Genomic DNA, 18794 nt, shown 5'->3' on the forward strand with positions numbered 1-18794 from the left:
AATCTTTACTAACTGTGCAAAGTACAAACAATTTAAAAGTTTTAAAAACAGGTAGTTTTAAAAACGAATGCTTTGAGCCCCATTGAGAGTTCCCCACTGACGGTAGCTGTGCGAGCAGTCCTACTGTGAATTGCTGCCTGTCTGCTGTGCCATCCGCTTTATATGGGAAGCGCGTGTTAAAGTAAACTCCGCCCACTCCAGCGTCAGAGGGCAGCTGAGCTGAAAGTTGCAGCCAACCCCGCCCTCCATACATTTGGCAGCCTGCCGGGGTGGACCGGAGCGAGTGGCAGGTCAGAAGCTTTACTAATTGTGCATAGTACAAACAATTTCAACGTTTTAAAAACTGTTTTAAAAACAAATGCTTTGAGCTCCAAAGAATTTACCCCACTGACAGTAGCCGCGCGAGCAGTCCTACCCTGAATCGATTAGATTGGCAGCAAGTTGGCAAAGACGACGGGGCATGATGTGGCCTCGGGACATTGGTCTTAAGGCGTAGGAGGGTCATCAGTGGCCCTCCCCATGGCTTGGGCTCAGTCACAATTGGGAACTGCACCACAACACAATGCTTGTGGCCAGGAAGTGCCCATGCCAGGGAGCAGTGAGAGTGAGCATATGAGGATGTATGGGTGTGAGATATATGGTGAAGATGATTTGGTGATGGACTATGATGAGGGCAGTGATTACAGGGAGGAAGGTGAGGCGAGAGATGACGATCAGGAGGAAGTGAGTTCTCAGAGAGTGAAATGGGCCATTTTGGATGTCATGGCCATGCATGGCGCGAAAAGAATGATGGTCGATATGGGACAAGGGAGAAATGGCAGATGGCAAAAAGACTTTCAAATCAATGGTTGTGGGAGATGGGGTGATCAATGTGGCAGGGTACATGGTGCAAGAATCACAGTCTGAGTGGCTGTTGGCATGAAAACTTTGGAAGGCAGGAGATAAGAGTGGTAAGGGATGGGAGGATGACAGATCAGCGATGGATAATGAGGGGCAAGAAGGCAAGGAAGGGAAGCAGTATAGGAAGAAGCTACCATACATGGGTTTGGTAATGCCCCTTGGGTCTCAGATATTAGACGAGTCAAAAAACAGGATTTGGAATCACGAATATGTTAATGTGTTTAAGATATTCAGGCTTCAGAGCGATCTAAATAGGAGGAATATGACTGGCATGACGGCCCAGGGTACCCATCAATATGGAAAACTGGACATCAGCTTTCGAAAATTATAGCAGTATCTATTGCCAGGAGAATTCAGAACAGGCCATAGCCCTTTTTAAATACATGGATATCCAGAAAGCACATATTAATTTGGTGGTATGCATGACTGAGCTATGATGAGGCGTTCAGGGTCCGAGTTAGCTTAAACTCCGATAAGCCGTGGGGGATGTGGATTCCGAATTGTGGCTGCGATAGAAGTGTAGAAGAAGAGAAGAACAAACTCCTGAGCATTAATTAAGAACGACAGGAATTTGAAGAGTACCTCTTTAAGAGAAAAATGGAAAAATTAAAAAAAGATATACGCTGGTTGACACAAGAGAAAATGTATCCCTATCTCCAAAGTCATTTTTTACAAGAAGAACGATATGAGGGAGGACAGCTAAACACTTATCCCCAAGAGAGACAGAAGATCTTGACCTTTTCAGACATTAATTCATCAGACTCGGACTTTGATGGCCCGACTACGAACGAAGGGCCTGGGTATAACCCAAAGAACCGCAGAGGACAATCACATAACTACCAACAATTTGGTCAATCACCTTTTTTAGAACAGGGCAGGGGCAGGGGACGAGCGAGATTTCAGAGGCAAGGCAGGAACAACTACCATCAGACAGAGCAAGTACATCCACAGCCATACATAAGAACAAGGACCCAACAGTATTGGAAGTCTTAGATGATAACCTCTCAGATAGAGACAGTATACCTATTTTCAATCTTTCCAGTTATCAACTGGCATTAGAAGGAATCACTCTACTGAGTAAGGGACTATTTTTTGTTCCAAGCACTCCACCGGATATTTTCACTATGAACAAAGATCTATTTTCGTTTTTTCGAAAAGTTCGCTTGCAAAAATACATGTCTGAAAAAATGGCCATAGAAGAGGAAGTCAACTATTCGGGATGCAGACCACCGTCAAAGTTTACACCAACCTTAGAGATGGTAGGCCCTGAGGTTGCAATCTTCGAGAAAACAGTGATAAAAGAACTAGAGAAGATCACTAAGTATATTCGCAAGCCGCCCCCTAACCTCACTAACCTGGAAATAAATGCCCTTAAAAATTTGGAAAACAACAGATACATCACCATTAAACCTAGTGACAAAGCGGGTGGAATAGTGGTTATGGATAGTGACACATACTCTAAGACAATGGAAAGCATGTTATCAGTACCTGAACATTACCATCAAAGCTGTACATGCTACCAGGCTTTTAGTTCAGAGCAAGTTTTGTTCTCCACACACAGGCTGGAGCTTCACACTGCCCGGTCAGATGTCTAAAACTGGCTTTGCTGTCTTCCCAAGGGGCTAAGGACCCCTGGTCTTCTTCGAGGTTGGCTATCATCCTGCGACATATTACATTTTGGGTGTGTACCTTTCTTTCTCCAGTCATACCAGCTACTGTGTATGTGCTCTTTACACCTCTTATATGTCCTTGTACATCGAAGTGTTCTTTGGATACTAAGTGTGGTCAATGGTGTTTTACAAACCTACCAATAGAATAAAAACCGTAATTGAAGTCCATGGAACAGACAACTTGACCCCATCCAGGGCATCACATAGTGGCCACTCTTAGGCCCTATAGAACAGTCCACAACTTCAAGCAGATGTAAATGCAAGCCCATGCTCTGTTCACAACTGCTGTATTCTTTGTCATTGAAACTGCTCACTCTTGGGTCAGAGGCAGCAAGGTGCCCTCTACTCATAGACAAATTCAGGACACCAAACTACAAACGAATCCCAGAAACCAATACAGCTCTGCCATCACTGCTCTATAAATGACTTACCTTGGCTCAATAGTACATCAGTCACACTTAACCATGTTGTTTATTGCAGAATTTGCACCCAACCCCAGTCTTGAGCACAGATGAAAAAGCCCTAAACATATGTAGCAAGGCTTGGGAGTCATTGGTCATTCACGAAGACACCCCCTTTGCAAGAGGTCATCTGTGGACAAACTGAAGACTAGACTTCACACAAGCACGAGGGCATATTTACTGAACTCACGATGTCCCACAAGTGCAACTTAGAACACAATCCAGTTTTCTGGTGTTTGTGGCAGCACTGTCCACTTTATTGAATATCAAAATGTAATGTCTGAATAGTAAATCATGGGTAGCTGTGCTTTGAATCTATTGCTGCATGTCTTTACTGTTTTATGGAATGTTATGATTTCTGTATTATGAGTGATTAGCAGAATTATAAAGTATTTAACATGATTAAATGATATACCTATAAATTCAAATATGAATCCAAATTCCGGCCATTTTGCTCACGGTGTACATCTATCTACAGCTACCCTTGCTACTGTGGCTCACGAAGAAGGTATCTGTCCCTGTACTATGGTAATTACAGATAACACACCGCCCATTAGCATCAGGGCTTTTCTAAACTAGATGCATTTTGAGACTTGTATTCGGCAAAACCCAACCCTGACAGCCTAGTGTGTAATTTTCACAAATCCGGATTTTTAAGGCACAGCACCTGCTTGGGTGGCCTATGTCATGGTAAGTACAGTAGTAGTTTGCGGACATCTATGTCCTTACACATCAGAGATGCTGAGAATTTAAAGGCACTTTTATGAGGAAAAACCAAATCAAGTCTCATTCCAGTCAATTGCTCGGTGCGCATGTGAGCTCAAATGGCCTTTTTGACAAGCCCTGTTGTCTTTCCCATTAAATATTCCTTTGTGTTCATATGAGGCTTCCACAGGATGATGTAACATTTAGGAAGAAAGATGCACGAGACCAAAGCAGAGCTGGAAGTCAATATGGCAAAGACTTCCATGGCCACCATGTACTTGCCCTTGGTGCTGAGATAGGCCGGAATAAATGAGAGCCAGACACTGAGAAAGGCAAGCATGCTGAAGGTGATAAACTTAGCCTCGTTAAAGCTGTCAGGCAGATTTCTGGCAAGAAAGGCGACTATGAAACTGTTTGTGGCCAGAAGGCCAAGATATCCAAGCATGCACCAGAAAGCAGTCTGTGATCCCTCGTTACATTCAATTATTATCTTTCCAGGCAGGGTGTGGGTGTTATTTTCAGAGAAAGGATGAGAGAGAAATAACCAAGACAAACACAGGAGAACCTGAATAAGGGTACAGACACTGATGACCAGATAGGACAATTTGGGTCCCACCCATCGCTTCAAATCACTGTTGGGTTTGGTGGAATTGAAGGCGATGACCACCAGGATGGTTTTGGACAAGATGCAAGAGACACAAAGAGCAAAAATGATTCCAAAGGCAGCTTGGCGGAGGAGACATTTTTCTGCTGTGGGATAACCAATGAAAGCCAATGAAGACAGAAAGCAAAGAGAAAGGGATAGGAGCAAGAGGTAGCTGAGGGAGCGGTTGTTGGCTTTCACGATGGGGGTGTTCCTATAAAGAACAAATAGCTGCAGAATCCCAAGTGGTATCAAGGAGCAGCAAATGCAGATGGCTGTCAAGCAGGATCCTAGAGGCTCATCATAGGACAAGAACTCTGTTGTCTTTAGGATGCATTCGTCCTGTCTGGCGTTGGGCCACTGATCCCAGGGGCATTTGAAGCAATCTGTAGATCCTAGAAGAGATTTATCAACACATGTAATCATGACTATTATCTAATATTCATAATATTGATATTAGTAATACATCCATGCACACAGATCATGTGTTCTCATTTTGGAAAAGGACTCCTGAATATATCTGATGTCCGGTAGTCTGATTTCTGGGACCCAGTTGCTGGCTGTACTGGTCACTCACCTGTCTGATTGGAGATTTCCCCAGGAGGACATGGGAAACACAGGAAGCAGCACACAGGCTCCCCTTCCTTAGCTGCTTTTCTGAATCCAGGCATACAGCTTTTACTGCATACAGAGACAGGGACCTGTTATCGAAAAAACAGTAACTTACTCCACAGCTAGATCACTACATTTGTCAAAGTGTCGCTCTCATGTTCTATCCTCAATCAATCCAGTGTCTCAGCCTAGCATAGACTCATTATCAGAGGCTTTATGTTGAGCAAAAGATGAGTGGACTGCACACATGCAACTGCTATAGCAATCGAGGCATTTGTTTCTGACCAGCTATTGCAGCAGCCCTAAGGATGGGGGAGTAGCTTCCTTCCCTCAAGGTCCCAACACCCGCCTCTGAGCTTATGGTGGAATTTCCCAACTCTGTTCTCACTAGTAGCCTACCTTACAGTCACCATGTAAGATTGGAGTAGTGGTGACACTCCCCACTTGGATCTAACACTGTGAGGTGGTCCGAAAGGGTGATAGTAAGTTGGTGGTGTACCTTGTACTGCCATGCTGACAATAACCATCTGTGCTCCCCTCCAAGTGAGTGTGGGCGATGCCAGGGATTTTCCAATGTCTGCCACCCACACACCCTAATATTATGAAGGAAAGGATTCTCCCATCATCCTTGAGCCCGGGAACCCTCGAAACCTTAAGTTTACCTTCAATGTTGTGCATAAAAGAACACAGCAAAAGGTGAATCTCTAGGATCTGGTCACCAGTACCAATAATGTGTGTGGTATCAGCTAGGAAATGTCTATGATTGTCTTCTGCTAGGTGGCAGTTGCTCCACCACAGGGAAAATTATAGATAATAGTTTTGACCCTACCTGAAATGTGATAGAGCGTCATGATCTTTTGAAATGTGTATGGGTGCATCATAATCGCGAAGAGTCCGCACCCGCATATATTCTTGTGTTGAATTAAAAACTGCTCATTAGAAATGTCAAGGTAATAACAAGATGTGTACAACTATTGGTACAATACTAGTTCGTCTTAGTTGAGAAAGGAAAACGACATTTAAAATGTAACTGCTTATTGCAAATGTCTAATGAATTAGCTCTAGTGTAATGTAATGCATTAGATTTAAACGTGCACAATATTAAAGTCTGCAGGTGTAGGAATGACTACATATATACTGAATGTAAGGAAATATAGTGCTTACCGATGCAATGCTTCTTAATGCGTAATGTTCAATGTGTAAAGGCCTAACTGAATGTTCAAGTTTTGCTATGAAAGGCCTATTCATTTTTATTATGTTAGTTGAATTATGTAGGCCAGAACAGCCCCTCCCCACGTCACCGCCCTGCAGTTACTCCTACTACCGACCGCGGCTGGGCCTGAAGTTTACTTTCTCTTGAAAGGCTCTCATTTGGAGGTAGTCAGACAAATTCATGTGTTTGCAAGAATATTCTGTTCTCATGCTTCTGTTGCAGGTGCAAGGACACCACCTTCGTTAGTTAGACAGATGCCTTTTGTTTTAGGAGTTAGGTATTGAGGAGAGCTGAAACACTTTATCCTGGAATGCCGATAATTGGAAGAAGCCTGGGACTCAAGGACATATCAACCGTTGTTGGACGAAATACAAGTTTTGGTGGAAAATTACTTACGAGAGGTGCTTAGCAAGAGGAGGTGTTCTAGAGCCGCGTCCTCTATATTGTGCATTTTGTATTAGGGATAGTGCCCCAAGGGAGGAGAGAACAGATGGAGCGGAGAGCCTTTAGGGGGAAGAAGGAAAGGATCAATACGGAGGAAGGAGGCGTAGAATGAAATTTTTGTTTGGGCTACTGACCCTTACAATGTGAGTGTACTTCTTAGGAAGGCTTCACGAACTGACACCTTTTCTTGATCCTGCTTGGGAAATGCTAAGCAGGGATTTCACCTTAGTGGTAGTGTAGGGACAGATTAATGGGTTTCTTCACAGATATAAATGAAGACTGATTTGGATGTTGGAACAGTTATCGCTTGTTTAATATTTCTGGAGATACTTATTCTTTTTATGCTTCACAGGATTAGATTGGTACGTAGAATGAACTTTGTATTAGTGCCCATGTATTTCTTTAACCTCGTCATGAGGTGCTTGTATGTTCAATTATTTTTGGCTTTGTAATAAATTCCCTAAACTTAAGATCGAATTTAGTGGTCCTTTCGAGTCTAAATTGATTGGTCCATTGATCTAGCTTTGAATTAATTGGTTTTCTCCCCTTTACACTTCACAGCAGGTAAAAAGGTCTATTCGGCCGAGGATTCTTAGGAGTGGTAAAATAAGATAAGATAAGAGTCCGGCGTTATCAAACGCAATGTATTCACAGTAGTGCATCCAAGACTAAGAGGGATTCCAAGTTGCTGGGGCATCTGCCAGTGACTCTGGCAAGTGATGAAGCAGGGCCGTCAGGTAGAAGGAGGCTATTAGCCCTACAGTTTTGAGTACACTTCAGTCCAGCCATTTTCTCATTATGATCTGGTTTCCCCCTTACTGAGAGGAAAAGCTACTGCCGTTTGTGATAGGAGCCTGACAAGAGCATGGAAGGGTTTAGATTATATTTTGGGAGTTTCTCTGCCGAGCCTACATAGAGGGCTACATCAACTATCTACCTCTTGTGAGGTCCACATATATTTCCATTTACATCATGCAGAATTCTAATGAAGGCTGGTGATAATTATTGTGATTCCACAACCAACTACCTTTTCCCCTCTTTTCTTTACAGTCCCAGAGGTATTATTAATTGAAGTTCCCAAGTTCTAGCTGGTGAGCCTGTGGGTCCAGTAGGTGTCATGGTCCAAAGTGCAGTAGGTGTCATGGTCCAACATCTTAGCTTTAATTGTTCTTTCTCACTCATTCATTCTATATTTAGTGTTTATTTTGCCAGTACTCCTCCCTGGTGGGGTAGACTTCCAGGTGGGAGGGGAGCTGCTGGGCTCCAGTTTGATTTGATTTGCCCTCCCTGTTCTGTTGGAGTCATCACACACTTTCCATAATCAAAGGGGAATGGATCACTTGTACCTGCTATCAGGGTTCATGTGGTTCTTTCCGTCATTTACTTAAAAAACCCTTATTCACGTAAGCAGGTCAATGGGCGGTATATCTTGGTTCTCCGCCTGGGTCAAGTACATGACAGCATCATCATAGGGTTTCTTTCATGCTTCCCCCACCTGGAGGGAACCACTGGTTATTACAGTAGTGATCAGAAGTCAAAAACTTTTGTGAAGGTGCTCGTGTAGAGTGAAAAATTGTTAAAAAGGGTTCCTCATGCCACCTCAACTTATATTTTATTCAGTTTGGAGCATGGGAAAAGAATTAAAACAGTGTTGTGCGAGATTGGACATACAATGAGTCCACTGCACTTGTTAGTCCAGGTGATCGGTCGACATGTTTCAGCCCCTTTGTCTGCCCCTAGGGGTCGGAGGGCTTTCGTCAGGACCTAGAGAAGAGTGATTTGGGAGAAATGGATATTGTCCAAAACCAAAGTAAAAGTCCAGGGTACACGTTTCTGAACTTGAGGTCAAAAAAGTCCTAGTTCAGGGCTTCAACGGGATTTGAGGGCGCATTGTACTGCGATTCCTGCAGTTACACACGACTTGTGCTGATGCTGCCTTCCTGTTCCTGGGTGACCAATTGGCATTGGCATAAACCTACTATAGGACATTAATGATTATCTCACCCCCATAGGACTACAACTCCCAGCACACCACTATGCTTACGATTTTGGCCACGCCAACTGAGGGTAATACTAAATAAAGGCTGTCGAAAATGGACGTGGTTGATTTTTGCAACTATGCCAGCCCATGATGCCTGGTTTGAAACAACAAGCCTTGAGGAAGGTACTCAGGTAAGAACACAAACTCAAAAACTTACCCCCTGTCCCTGGTGGTGGTGATGTCACATGATGAAGCAATGATTGCTCTTTTAACAGTTCATTACCTTAGTTATCCAATTGGAGTGCGTTAATACCACAGGCCATCAAACAGTTATAGAAAACAACTGCTCAGAAGAGGGATACCTACCAGCAACCAGAGGGTTAAGGGACAAGACTAATAAAGTTGAATCCCTTGGTATTTTTTCATCACTTAGGTGTTATAAACTTATGGTTTGAAGCCTGCAAGTGGCTCAGATATATATATTCTGTCTGGAGTGTTCTGGGTTCAGAATTAAACAGTTGAATGATACGCAGAGAAATAAAGAAATGAAAACCCAAAGCTGTATCATGCATGTGTTACCTGAGCAGAACTGAGCACACGTTTTTTGCAATTGCAATGTCTATAGCACTGACCTTTAACTCCACATTTTCTGCGTTTGTGTATTAAATTAAAAAAACACAGCTCAGAAACAATACGGTCTTGAATGGTGAGTGCCCTTCTCTGTTCCCCTGTGTTGATGTCTGCGATGATCATCTTACTCAAGGTCATTACAGACACTGGCTCCAGTGCTGAGCGTTTTAATCTACAAAATATGCTTTCAGGTGTGTGGGTCAAAGTAAGCTGGATAGGACAACATCCAAAAAATGTAGGGCATATTATCAAGCACGGCGTTAAAATAGAAGCCCATGTTGACACAGAACATGGGCTTCTATGGGAATTCTCTGTGGCATATTATCAAGCCCATTATCGCCGCTTTAGCGATAATTTGAACGTCGTTTCTTGATAAAATGCCCCAAATTAGGTTATCACAAACGTTCATTGCAGGAAGCTGTGTTCATTGAGACCTGGAGGATGATGTTCACATAGTACTAGTACCACTTAATACTGTGATTATTTCATCCCAGAGACCAAAGCGCCTTCTCTGGTTCAGGTGTTCCTTAGCATATTCACAGCAGGGAAAGTAATCCTGTACCTGAGAGTACCCGGAAGGCCACTGGATGGCGCTAGTGTTGATGACGAGTCTTTGGCCCTGAGGAGCAGTCGAGTCGTAGGTTCCAATTCTTACGCTCTGGAGAGCTCCATTAGGGGTCCTGTGCCAGTTCACAATGTCATACTGTGCGGGGACTTCACCGGTCGGACTGAAAAGCAGCGCCTCTCCTGCTTGATTTTTGAATTGCACATTCTTAACATAGTGCAAGAGCTGAAAGAGAGAAGAATTTATTGAGCACTTTAGTAATGCATTTCCACTATTTTAGTTGCTGTCCTACATACAAACTTGCTGGGCTCCCTCTGTTCATTTTTTGTTAAAATTTCTAACTGAATGAAATACAGCACAATAGCAGACATAGGCGAAGTTGAGTTATTTGAGATTGTCCTACATTAAATCCCAACAAACTGTCTTCTTCGTGACACAGTCAACTGGTGGGAAGTCGAAGGCTGCCCAAAATAATGATGGACAGTGGCCCATATGCCATAAACCCTGACCAGGACAGTCTCAGAGCTCGCTATGGCAGCGCCTAGGATGGGTGCAGCCAGCTAGGGGCTAGGCGGGGTTTGAGGTAGGTGCATGGAGACTCATGCCTTAAACAACATCCTCGCAGTTTTGGATGCTAATTTGTTTGACTATTCGTGAACCCTGCAGTAATGATGAAAATATACCAAAATGTGCTAGTTTGCCACCAGATGAGTGATGTTTGAATGTCCAAGTTTGAAGGTGCCCTGGGGAGCAACAGGTGAAGCCAGACTCCCCCCTGTCTACTTCGTGAGATGGAGCAGGCCGGGACAGAAGGGTAGGTTAGAAGTAGAGGAGGGGACAGGTGTTAGGAAAAGTTCTTAAAGGAAGGGAAGATAAAGAGTCAGCCTCTCAATGGTTCCTTTACCTTGGCAGGGACAGGGAAAGTTGATTGAGGTCCTGGGCGTGTGGAGGTATGCAGGAGAACAAAGCTGTGAGGTAGGACCTTCGCCCTCTCTGCGCAGCAGGCCAATGTGACCGTATCCAGCTTGGGGTCCTGGACCTGACGTGGGTAGTCATGGTGCGCCAAGTATGTGCGACATCGGGTGGGGTAGCAGCAGCTGCCACGGTCCGCTCTCTGCTTTGGGGACAGTCGCAGGCATCACTTAGGGGGCATGGTTTGCAGGCGGTGGCCATGGGTGTGGCTTTAGAGAATCACCAGAGTACAGGGACGCCTCCTGTAGGCCGTGGGGAGCGGGCTAACAACACGGGTGGCAGCCCTGGCCAGCGCTCTGGTTTGGAGGACGCTGTGTGTCCTGCGATTAAGGATTCACAGGGTGATCCCTGTTGTGGGAGCTCGTGACGCAGGGAGGAAGAGTGGACAGAGGCCTCAGGACAGGCTGGGATTCATGGGACCCACAAAAGAAGAGATGGGTCTCCCAGGTGCCTTAGGGGAGTGTCAGCCGTGGCATAATGAGACATGAAGTCCCAAAAAGTGCTGGAAATGGTGTCTCGAATGAGCCAGTTGGGCTGGGGCAGGGCCAGACATCACAGTGGCAGGATATGGACCTTGAAACCTAGATCTGATAACAGTTGCAACATCTTAAGAACACTGAAGAGTGATGGGAAAGGTTGCGCAGGAAAAAGGAAGTTGAGTTGGAACTGTCCATCCGAACAAGTCGGTCAGGGGCATGCACACAGGGGAGGCAGGAGGGGGCTGACGGGGTCCAGTGGCTCTGGGTGCCAGATCAAGATGACAGTCAAGTATGGGCAGTGGGAGTTGAGATGGCTCATGGGGCCAAGGGTGAATGAGGCCCTGCAGATTGGAGCAGCCTTGAGGGTGGAAGGACAAAGATGCAAATGGGTTAGAATATTATTATTATTATTGAATTTGTAAAGCGCACGGCTACCTCCGACGGAGGTGTCCCGACACTAATAGTGGGTGCAGAGTGGTTGTACCTGGTGGGAGTGGCTCTAAGGTAGGCCGAAAAGCCAGGTCTTAAGAGTCTTCCTAAATAAAGGTTTTGAGTTGGCCTTTCCGATGTGCTCCGGCAAGGAGTTCCAGAGAGCAGCGGTTTAAAGAGCAAGCGATCGACCACCCAATCTGGCTTTTTTGAAGCGGGGAATGGCTAGGAGTTCCTGGTGATTCGACCTCAGAGTCCTAGTTTGATTATATTTGGGCAGTCTGAGCTTCAAGTATTTGGGGCCAGTATCTCTGGTAGTCCTGTAGGCAAGGGTCAGAGCCTTAAACTCAATCCTCCTTTTAACCGGCAGCCACTGTAGGTTGCGCAAGTGTGGAGAGATGTGGTGGCGGAGTGGCACATTTCTGATGAGCCTAGCGGCCGCATTCAGAGTGTCCTACAGGTTTTTGATGAGGTAATCTGGGAGACCCTAGTATAGACTGTTGGTATAGTCTAGCTGTGAGGTGATCAGTGCGTGAACCACTGTTTTCCTACAGTCCATTGGTAGGAGATGAATGAATCATCTCAGGGTTTTCAGCTTCGAGAAGCATGAGGATGAAACCTGGCTTATCTGGGCTTTCACCAAAAGGGTGGAGTCAAATTTAAACCCTAGATTTCTTGCAGATGGGACTGGAAGAGGAGTAGGATTAAGTTATGTTGGCCACCAGAGTTTGGCTTTTGGTGGAGACGGCTGATTGAAAAACAGAACTTCTGTTTTGTCCGTTTTTAGTTTTAAACAGTTGTCAGTCATCCTAGATGAGATGCTAATCAGACACTGTTTGAAGTTGGTGAAAGCTGTCTCAGAGTGATCCCTAAAAGAGAACACCAACTGGGTGTCATCAGCATACGAGACAACCTTTACACAGTTTCGCTCGATAATTGAGGCAAGTGGGGCGAGATAAACATTAAAGAGGGTCGGGCTCAGAGCCGAGCCCTGGGGGACTCAACAGATAAGAGGGCGAGCAGAAGAGACATGTGGGCGTAAAAAGATTTTCTGGAAGCGGCCCTCGAGAAAGGAGCAAAACCAAGTTAAGACGGTGTCCCTTGCTCCCATCTGCTCAAGCCTCTCCAGGAGGATCTGGTGTGAGACAGTGTCAAATGCTCCGGACAAGTCCAACAGCACTAAAATTGCCTGGTTACCATGATCCAAGGTTTCACGTATCGTTTCTGCCACCTCCAGCAGAGCTGTCTCTGTGCTGTGACCTGACCTAAATTCTGATTGGGAGTCATGTAAGAGGTTGTTAGATTCCAGATATGCTGAAAGTTGTCTCTGTACTTCCTTTTCTAGGATTTTGGCCGGTGCTGGCAGGAGGGAGATCGGCCTGAAATTCTTTAATTCAGCCGGGTCAGCATCTTCTTTCTTAAGAATTGGCCGGACTAATGCAGTTTTCCAGAAAGATGAATAAATGCCTGAGTTTTAAAATGCGTTCCAAATCTGGTTAAGTGAGGGATTCAGTAACTGGGCGAGAAAAGTAAAAAACTTAGCCGGACAAGGGTCAATCGGAGATCCAGATTTGACTTTGATCAGTTCTTTAAGGGATGCTAGGGAGCTGAACTGGTGAAATTCAAACCAAGCGTCTGAGCAGTGAAGTTTAGGTGGTGGCAGGGTTAGTGCTCCTGTCGGAGTAAACTCAGAGTATATTGCCTGAATTTTCTCCTGAAAGAAGCAGGAAAGATCCTCACACAAGGTGGCTGACGGCGCAATGGTGCTTTTCAAGGCCTCTGGCTTGATGAAGCCCTGGACAATCCTAAAAACGTCTTTGGCAGAATTGTCAGAGGAAATTATTTGATCAGCCAAGAAGGCCCTAATAGTGTGGCGGTTGAGTTTATCGAATTGTTTAGTGCTGCTCTGTAAGCACTCTTAGTCTCAATGTCATATGTTTTTTGCCATGTCCGCTCCAGCTTCTTACACAGACTTTTCTCAATCTGGAGTTTGGCTGTAAACCAGGGGGCGGAGGGTTTGTTTCTAGTTATTTTCGTATTTTTAATTGGGGCTATTTTGTCAAGGGCTGCAGTAACCCAGCAGTTGAAAGTGGAGGCATCACAGCTAGGTTCCCCTGTGAGCAGCAGAGAGGTATTTGATAGTGCTGGTCCCATAGATTCCGGTGAAACTTTGCTCCAATTCCTTCTATCTTTATATTTGGCTCTCGCTGGATCTTTGTGGCTGGGACCAGCAAGATTAAATGGTATTAGGCTGTGATCTGACCTTGTCAGAGGGATAGGGTCTTCCACTTTTAAAGTCGAGACATTAGTAAAGATCAGGTCAAGCATATGGCCAGCTTTATGAGTGGGAAGAACAACCTTTTGGGTAAGGTTTAATCCCTTTAGGGAATCGGAAAGCTGAGAAGCCAGGAGACAGCTGTCATTGTCCATATGGACATTGAAGTCGCCCAGGAAAATAAACTTTGCGTGTCTCAGTGAAAGATCCGTGATCAGATCGCAAATCTCCAGCAGCTCAAAGGGCTCAGAGTCCAGGGGCCTGTAGACCAGTAGTCCTGCCACAGTAAAGGTGGGGGAGATTTTAATATTGAAGGACATTGCTTCAATTAGTCTGGTCTGTTCAATTCTTTTATATGAGATCTCCCAGTGGTCTCTTAGGATCACGGCAAGCCCGCCCCCTATTCTGCTACCGGTCCGATTAACTGAAATTATTCTATAACCTTCTGGAATGGCCAACAGTATATCAGGGTTTGAGCTTTCTCTCAGCCATGTTTCAGTAAGAAACATGAGGTCCAAAGTTTTTGATTCAAGTGTAAGCCAGATGTCATCTCTGTGTTTGGGGAGGGATCTACAATTTATTAAACATGTGTTGATATTGGGTCCAGCAGCTAGCGTGTGTGCTTTGAACGATGTTGCCGTACTACTGCCCTTACATCCGCTTCCCAGGGTCTGTCCTTTTCTAAGTGAAAAGGAGCATGCCTTACAACACAGCTCCTTGCCATCTCCCTCTTATTCCAGAGTACTAGGATCAAGACGTGCTGGCAGGGTCCAACCTCCCGAGGACAGCTCAAGCAGTTGATACCTGGACCAGACAGTTCTTGTTGTAAGATCAGGACAGGCAGCATGGCTGGCGCTGGACGCGGGCCGGGCGCGGACGAGTTCAGGCCGGCTTGCCTTCGGCACGCAAGCGGCACGCCCGCTGTGCACATCGGCTGCATGTCTGCTGTCCCATCCACTTTAAATGGGAAGCATGCGTTAAAGTAAGCTCCGCCCACTCTGTCAGAGTGCAGCTGAGCTGAAAGTTGCTGCCAACCCCACCCTCCACACAATCGGCAGCCCGCCGTGGTGGACCGGAGTGAGTGGCAGGTCAGAATCTTTACTAACTGTACAAAGTACAGACAATTTAAAAGTTTTAAAAACAGGTAGTTTTAAAAACGAATGCTTTGAGCCCCATAGAGTTTTCCCCACAGACGGTAGCTGCACGAGCAGTCCTACTGTGAATCGCTGCGCATCCGCTGTCCCATCCGCTTTAAATGGGAAGCGCATGTTAAAGTAAGCTCCGCCCACTTCAGCGTCAGAGTGCAGCTGAGCTGAAAGTTGCAGCCAACCCCGCAGGCTACGGAGGGATCTAAATAGGAGGAATGGGACTGGCATGACGGCCCAGGGTACCCATCAATATGGAAAACTGGACATCAGCTTTCAAAAATTATAGCAGTATCTATTGCGAGAGGAATTCAGAACAGGCAATAGCCCTTTTTAAATACATAGCCATCCAGAAAGCACAGATTAATTTGGTGGTATGCATGGCTGAGCTATGATGAAGAGTTTAGGGTCTGAGTTAGCTTAAACTCCGATAAGCCTTGGGGGATGTGGATTCCAAATTGTGGCTGCGGTGGATGTCTTCAAAACAACTGCTGGAAACTACGTACATAGCAAGCGATCTTCCAGTCACTTACCTTCTTTTTAGCACCATCCCGCTCAACAAGGAATGTGATATGGTCAAGAAAGTAGAGAACCCAATTTGGGGTGTGCTGGAACTTCAATAAGAGGTTCTGCTTGAGACAGCTTTGCAAGTTCAATCATGAGTGCTCTAAGTGTGGGGGGTCACCCCCTTCACACAATGCTTCATGTTTGTCACCCCTGCAGAACAATGGTGGGTGCCCAAGTGGAGGGGACATCATGCCTCGGCTGGCCACAAGGTCTCCTACGCCGGTTAAGGTGGAGAATCTGGCCACACGGTTGCAGTCATACCTTGACAGGGAGACTGCTTTGAGACTAGAGTGGGGTTTCTGGAGGACTTGTGATGGCAGGTAAACTGGGGAAGGAGGTGTCAAAGGAGAACATAGTAGGCCCCTTCTATGACTGGCACATGCCCTTTTTGATTGTTTTCCCCCTGGGTTGGTTCCCAAGAAGGCAAAGAGGGAGTTCAGGATGATACATTATTTGTCCTGTCCTAAAGTGGGGTCAGTGAATAATTTCATTGCCACTGAAGACATGCGGGTGGTGTATGCCTCAGTGGACGAGGCTGTACATTTTGTGCAACTGTGCTTTCTGGCTCATGCCTATTCACCAGGTGGATTTTCGCCTGTTGGACATTCAATTTGATGGGGCTATCTATGTGGATAGGGTTGTGCCCATGAGCTGAACGATATCCTGTGCACCGTTTGAGGCAATCAGTACTTTTCTGCAGTGGTTTTCCTCACTGAGAAGTGGTCACAGGGAGGTGACTCGCTATTTGTACTTTTTGCAGTTGGGCATGGCTATGTCTGGGGCTGTTTTGCCTCATCACAGAGTTCAGATTCTGTTGGGTGCGCAAGCAGACCTGTGCATTTGATGCACAATTCTGGAGGACTTCAATGACGTGTCCATGTTCTTTCTGCAAGACAACACAAATTCCCGAAAGAATCCACAAACGCCAATGCCATTATCAAAGAGGCGTATCACGTTTGGGGCAATATGCGCAATTATCAGCAACAAGGTGATATGGGAGTGGCCAACTTGTCTCGTGCCCCCTTACAATTGTATTGAACATTTTCTACCAATTCTCAGTTTAGATTTTATTTAACAATGTTCAGCTTACACACTGTACATTTTTTGTTGGTGTTTCCATGCCAAGAAGTATGGATGGGAAAGCTAATGCCTTGTCCGTGTGATAATTATTCCAGCCAAAGCACAATGCACTTCGTACTATTTTGCACATTATATAAATTGGTGAGGACTAGATTTTTGCATCCATTAATAGGGAATATTCGTCCTTGTTCATATACTGATGGTTTTAGCTTCTTGCACACATTGTCTTCCTCTGACATTTGTATCTTGGTAGCTGATTATATAAGGGGCTCTATCGCGATTAGAAAGCATTATGAGTAAAGTTTGTATAAGGTCACCAGGGTAACATTTTGCTGCTTAAATTGTCTTTTTTAAGGAAATAATATGTTTATTTATTTCTGTTCTTGCTGTAATTTTATGAACTGTTTTTTCATCTTTTCTATTGAGGATGTTTTATGGATTGTACATTTTCTAAAATTGTGAAACTTTTATGGTTCTATGAACCGAAATAAAGTTATTCTTGACAACGCAAATTGGCAGGTGAAAATATTTTCAGATGTGGCTGGAGTGCATGGTTTTGGACTTTTCTGGGAAGGAAGATGGTGTTTGCGCAATGGGCCACAGATTGGCTGAGGCAGGGGAGAAGCATTGCATTTCTGGAAATTTTCCTTTTTATTGTGGTGCTAGTGGTGGGAGAGGGTTGGCAAACAGAAAGTTGATGTTTAATGTGTACAACATGACTGTGGTGGAATTGGTGAACAGGCAGAAGGCTCATGACCTTAGGGTGTTGTGCTTATCGCGACGGTCCATGTTGAAATGCTTACAGTGGAACATTGTTTTCCAGGTTAGGCATATGCCGGGGTGAACAATGATGTAGCAGACACTTAATCTTAATCACAGTGGCAAATATTTTGAAAGCCGGTTCCGGGTGTGGAGGAAAGGAAGACACAGCTCTCACACAACATTTGGGCTTTTGGGGAATGAGAATGATTGGACTGGTGGAAAACTCCTTAGCTATAATGTACACAAATTGTCTAGCACAGGAGCAGGAAGATGCTATTTCCCAACTCCCCTAATAGCTTTCCCAGCCAAACGCCCTTTAATGCAATTAGGCTGAAGAAACCAACGGGGGAAAGGGGTAGGGGATAAAAGAAGATACAGCTACTCTTCCATCTGGTTCTCTTCACTGGCATTTGAGTTTCGTCTAAGGGTGTAGAACTGCATGGGATAAAATAACCTTAATATTTCACAGATATTTCATTAATTACTTATTCTTATTCTTTTACATTCTTCTCTACATAGCTTACCCTTTGTCTTTAGTAGCTATTGCCTCTCTCCTGTTAAGTGTGAAATGATATTGCTTAATATCACTGACTTCTTACTGATGTACTCTTTTCTCTTCAGGCATGCTTCAGGGGTGTACAAAGCTCCAGGAACCAGCGGCTAATTAATGCTAAGGTAAGTTTTTTCTGTTTGCACCTTTCACCTTAAAAGCCGACGTACAACTCCTTTCAAACACAAAGTATACCAATTAGTGTCACTAGAGATTCACCTAAATAATTCTAGGAATACTCTGTGTTTCAATAGTATTCCCTAATATTAATAATCTTCAGGAGACGTTTGCTCACTGAGGAAATAGGCACACACTTCAGAATGCCACTGCTTGAACAATGCACGCTCAAAAAGTAAGCGTGTTAATTTATTCACTCTGCGCGTAACGAAAGCTTCGCTTAAATCGAAAAGTGTCTCCGTTATGGACATGCGTCCAGCTAGAGTATCACGAGAATTCTTTCCTAGTGCATCTTGCTGACACATGTGGAAAGGCAAGAGTCATGCGCACTTTAGAATTTACTTTCTATTTATTCTAGACTCTGCGCACTACGCAAATACTAACTTGCGTTGCCAGGTTACCTGGACTCTTACAAGCTGCCAGGAAATGGGTAAAGCTTAGATAGAACAATTAAAGGCTTTCAAAAGATATTCACGCTCTCAAGGCTGAACTATGTAAATCCATTTCTCGTGTCAAAAAGTACTTATTGATAGA

At 44.8% G+C, this 18794-nt stretch overlaps 1 protein-coding gene across 1 annotated transcript; it reads right to left on the reverse strand.

The window, feature by feature from the left end:
* Positions 1 to 3851: 3851 nt before the first annotated feature.
* Positions 3852 to 14299, reverse strand: LOC146782667 (vomeronasal type-2 receptor 26-like). The gene is made up of 4 exons (XM_085637167.1): positions 14063 to 14299; positions 9822 to 10049; positions 4957 to 5080; positions 3852 to 4774 (listed from the first exon to the last, which is right to left on the reverse strand). The coding sequence occupies exons 1-4, from the start codon at positions 14297 to 14299 to the stop codon at positions 3852 to 3854; spliced, it is 1512 nt and encodes a 503-aa protein (XP_085493293.1).
* Positions 14300 to 18794: the final 4495 nt, after the last annotated feature.

The sequence above is a fragment of the Triturus cristatus genome, chromosome 12 (genome assembly GCF_964204655.1).
Source record: "Triturus cristatus chromosome 12, aTriCri1.1, whole genome shotgun sequence".
NCBI lineage: Eukaryota > Metazoa > Chordata > Amphibia > Caudata > Salamandridae > Triturus > Triturus cristatus.

Coding starts and splice junctions, on each gene's coding strand:
- LOC146782667 (XM_085637167.1), bottom strand. CDS start 14,299: ATGTCCTTCAATATTAAAATCTCCCCCACCTTTACTGTGGCAGGACTA. Junction 10,050..14,062: donor GATTAAACCTTACCCAAAAG/GTTGTTCTTCCC, acceptor TCTCTCTTTCAG/CTCTTGCACTATGTTAAGAA. Junction 5,081..9,821: donor GGCCTTCCGGGTACTCTCAG/GTACAGGATTAC, acceptor TTTCGATAACAG/GTCCCTGTCTCTGTATGCAG.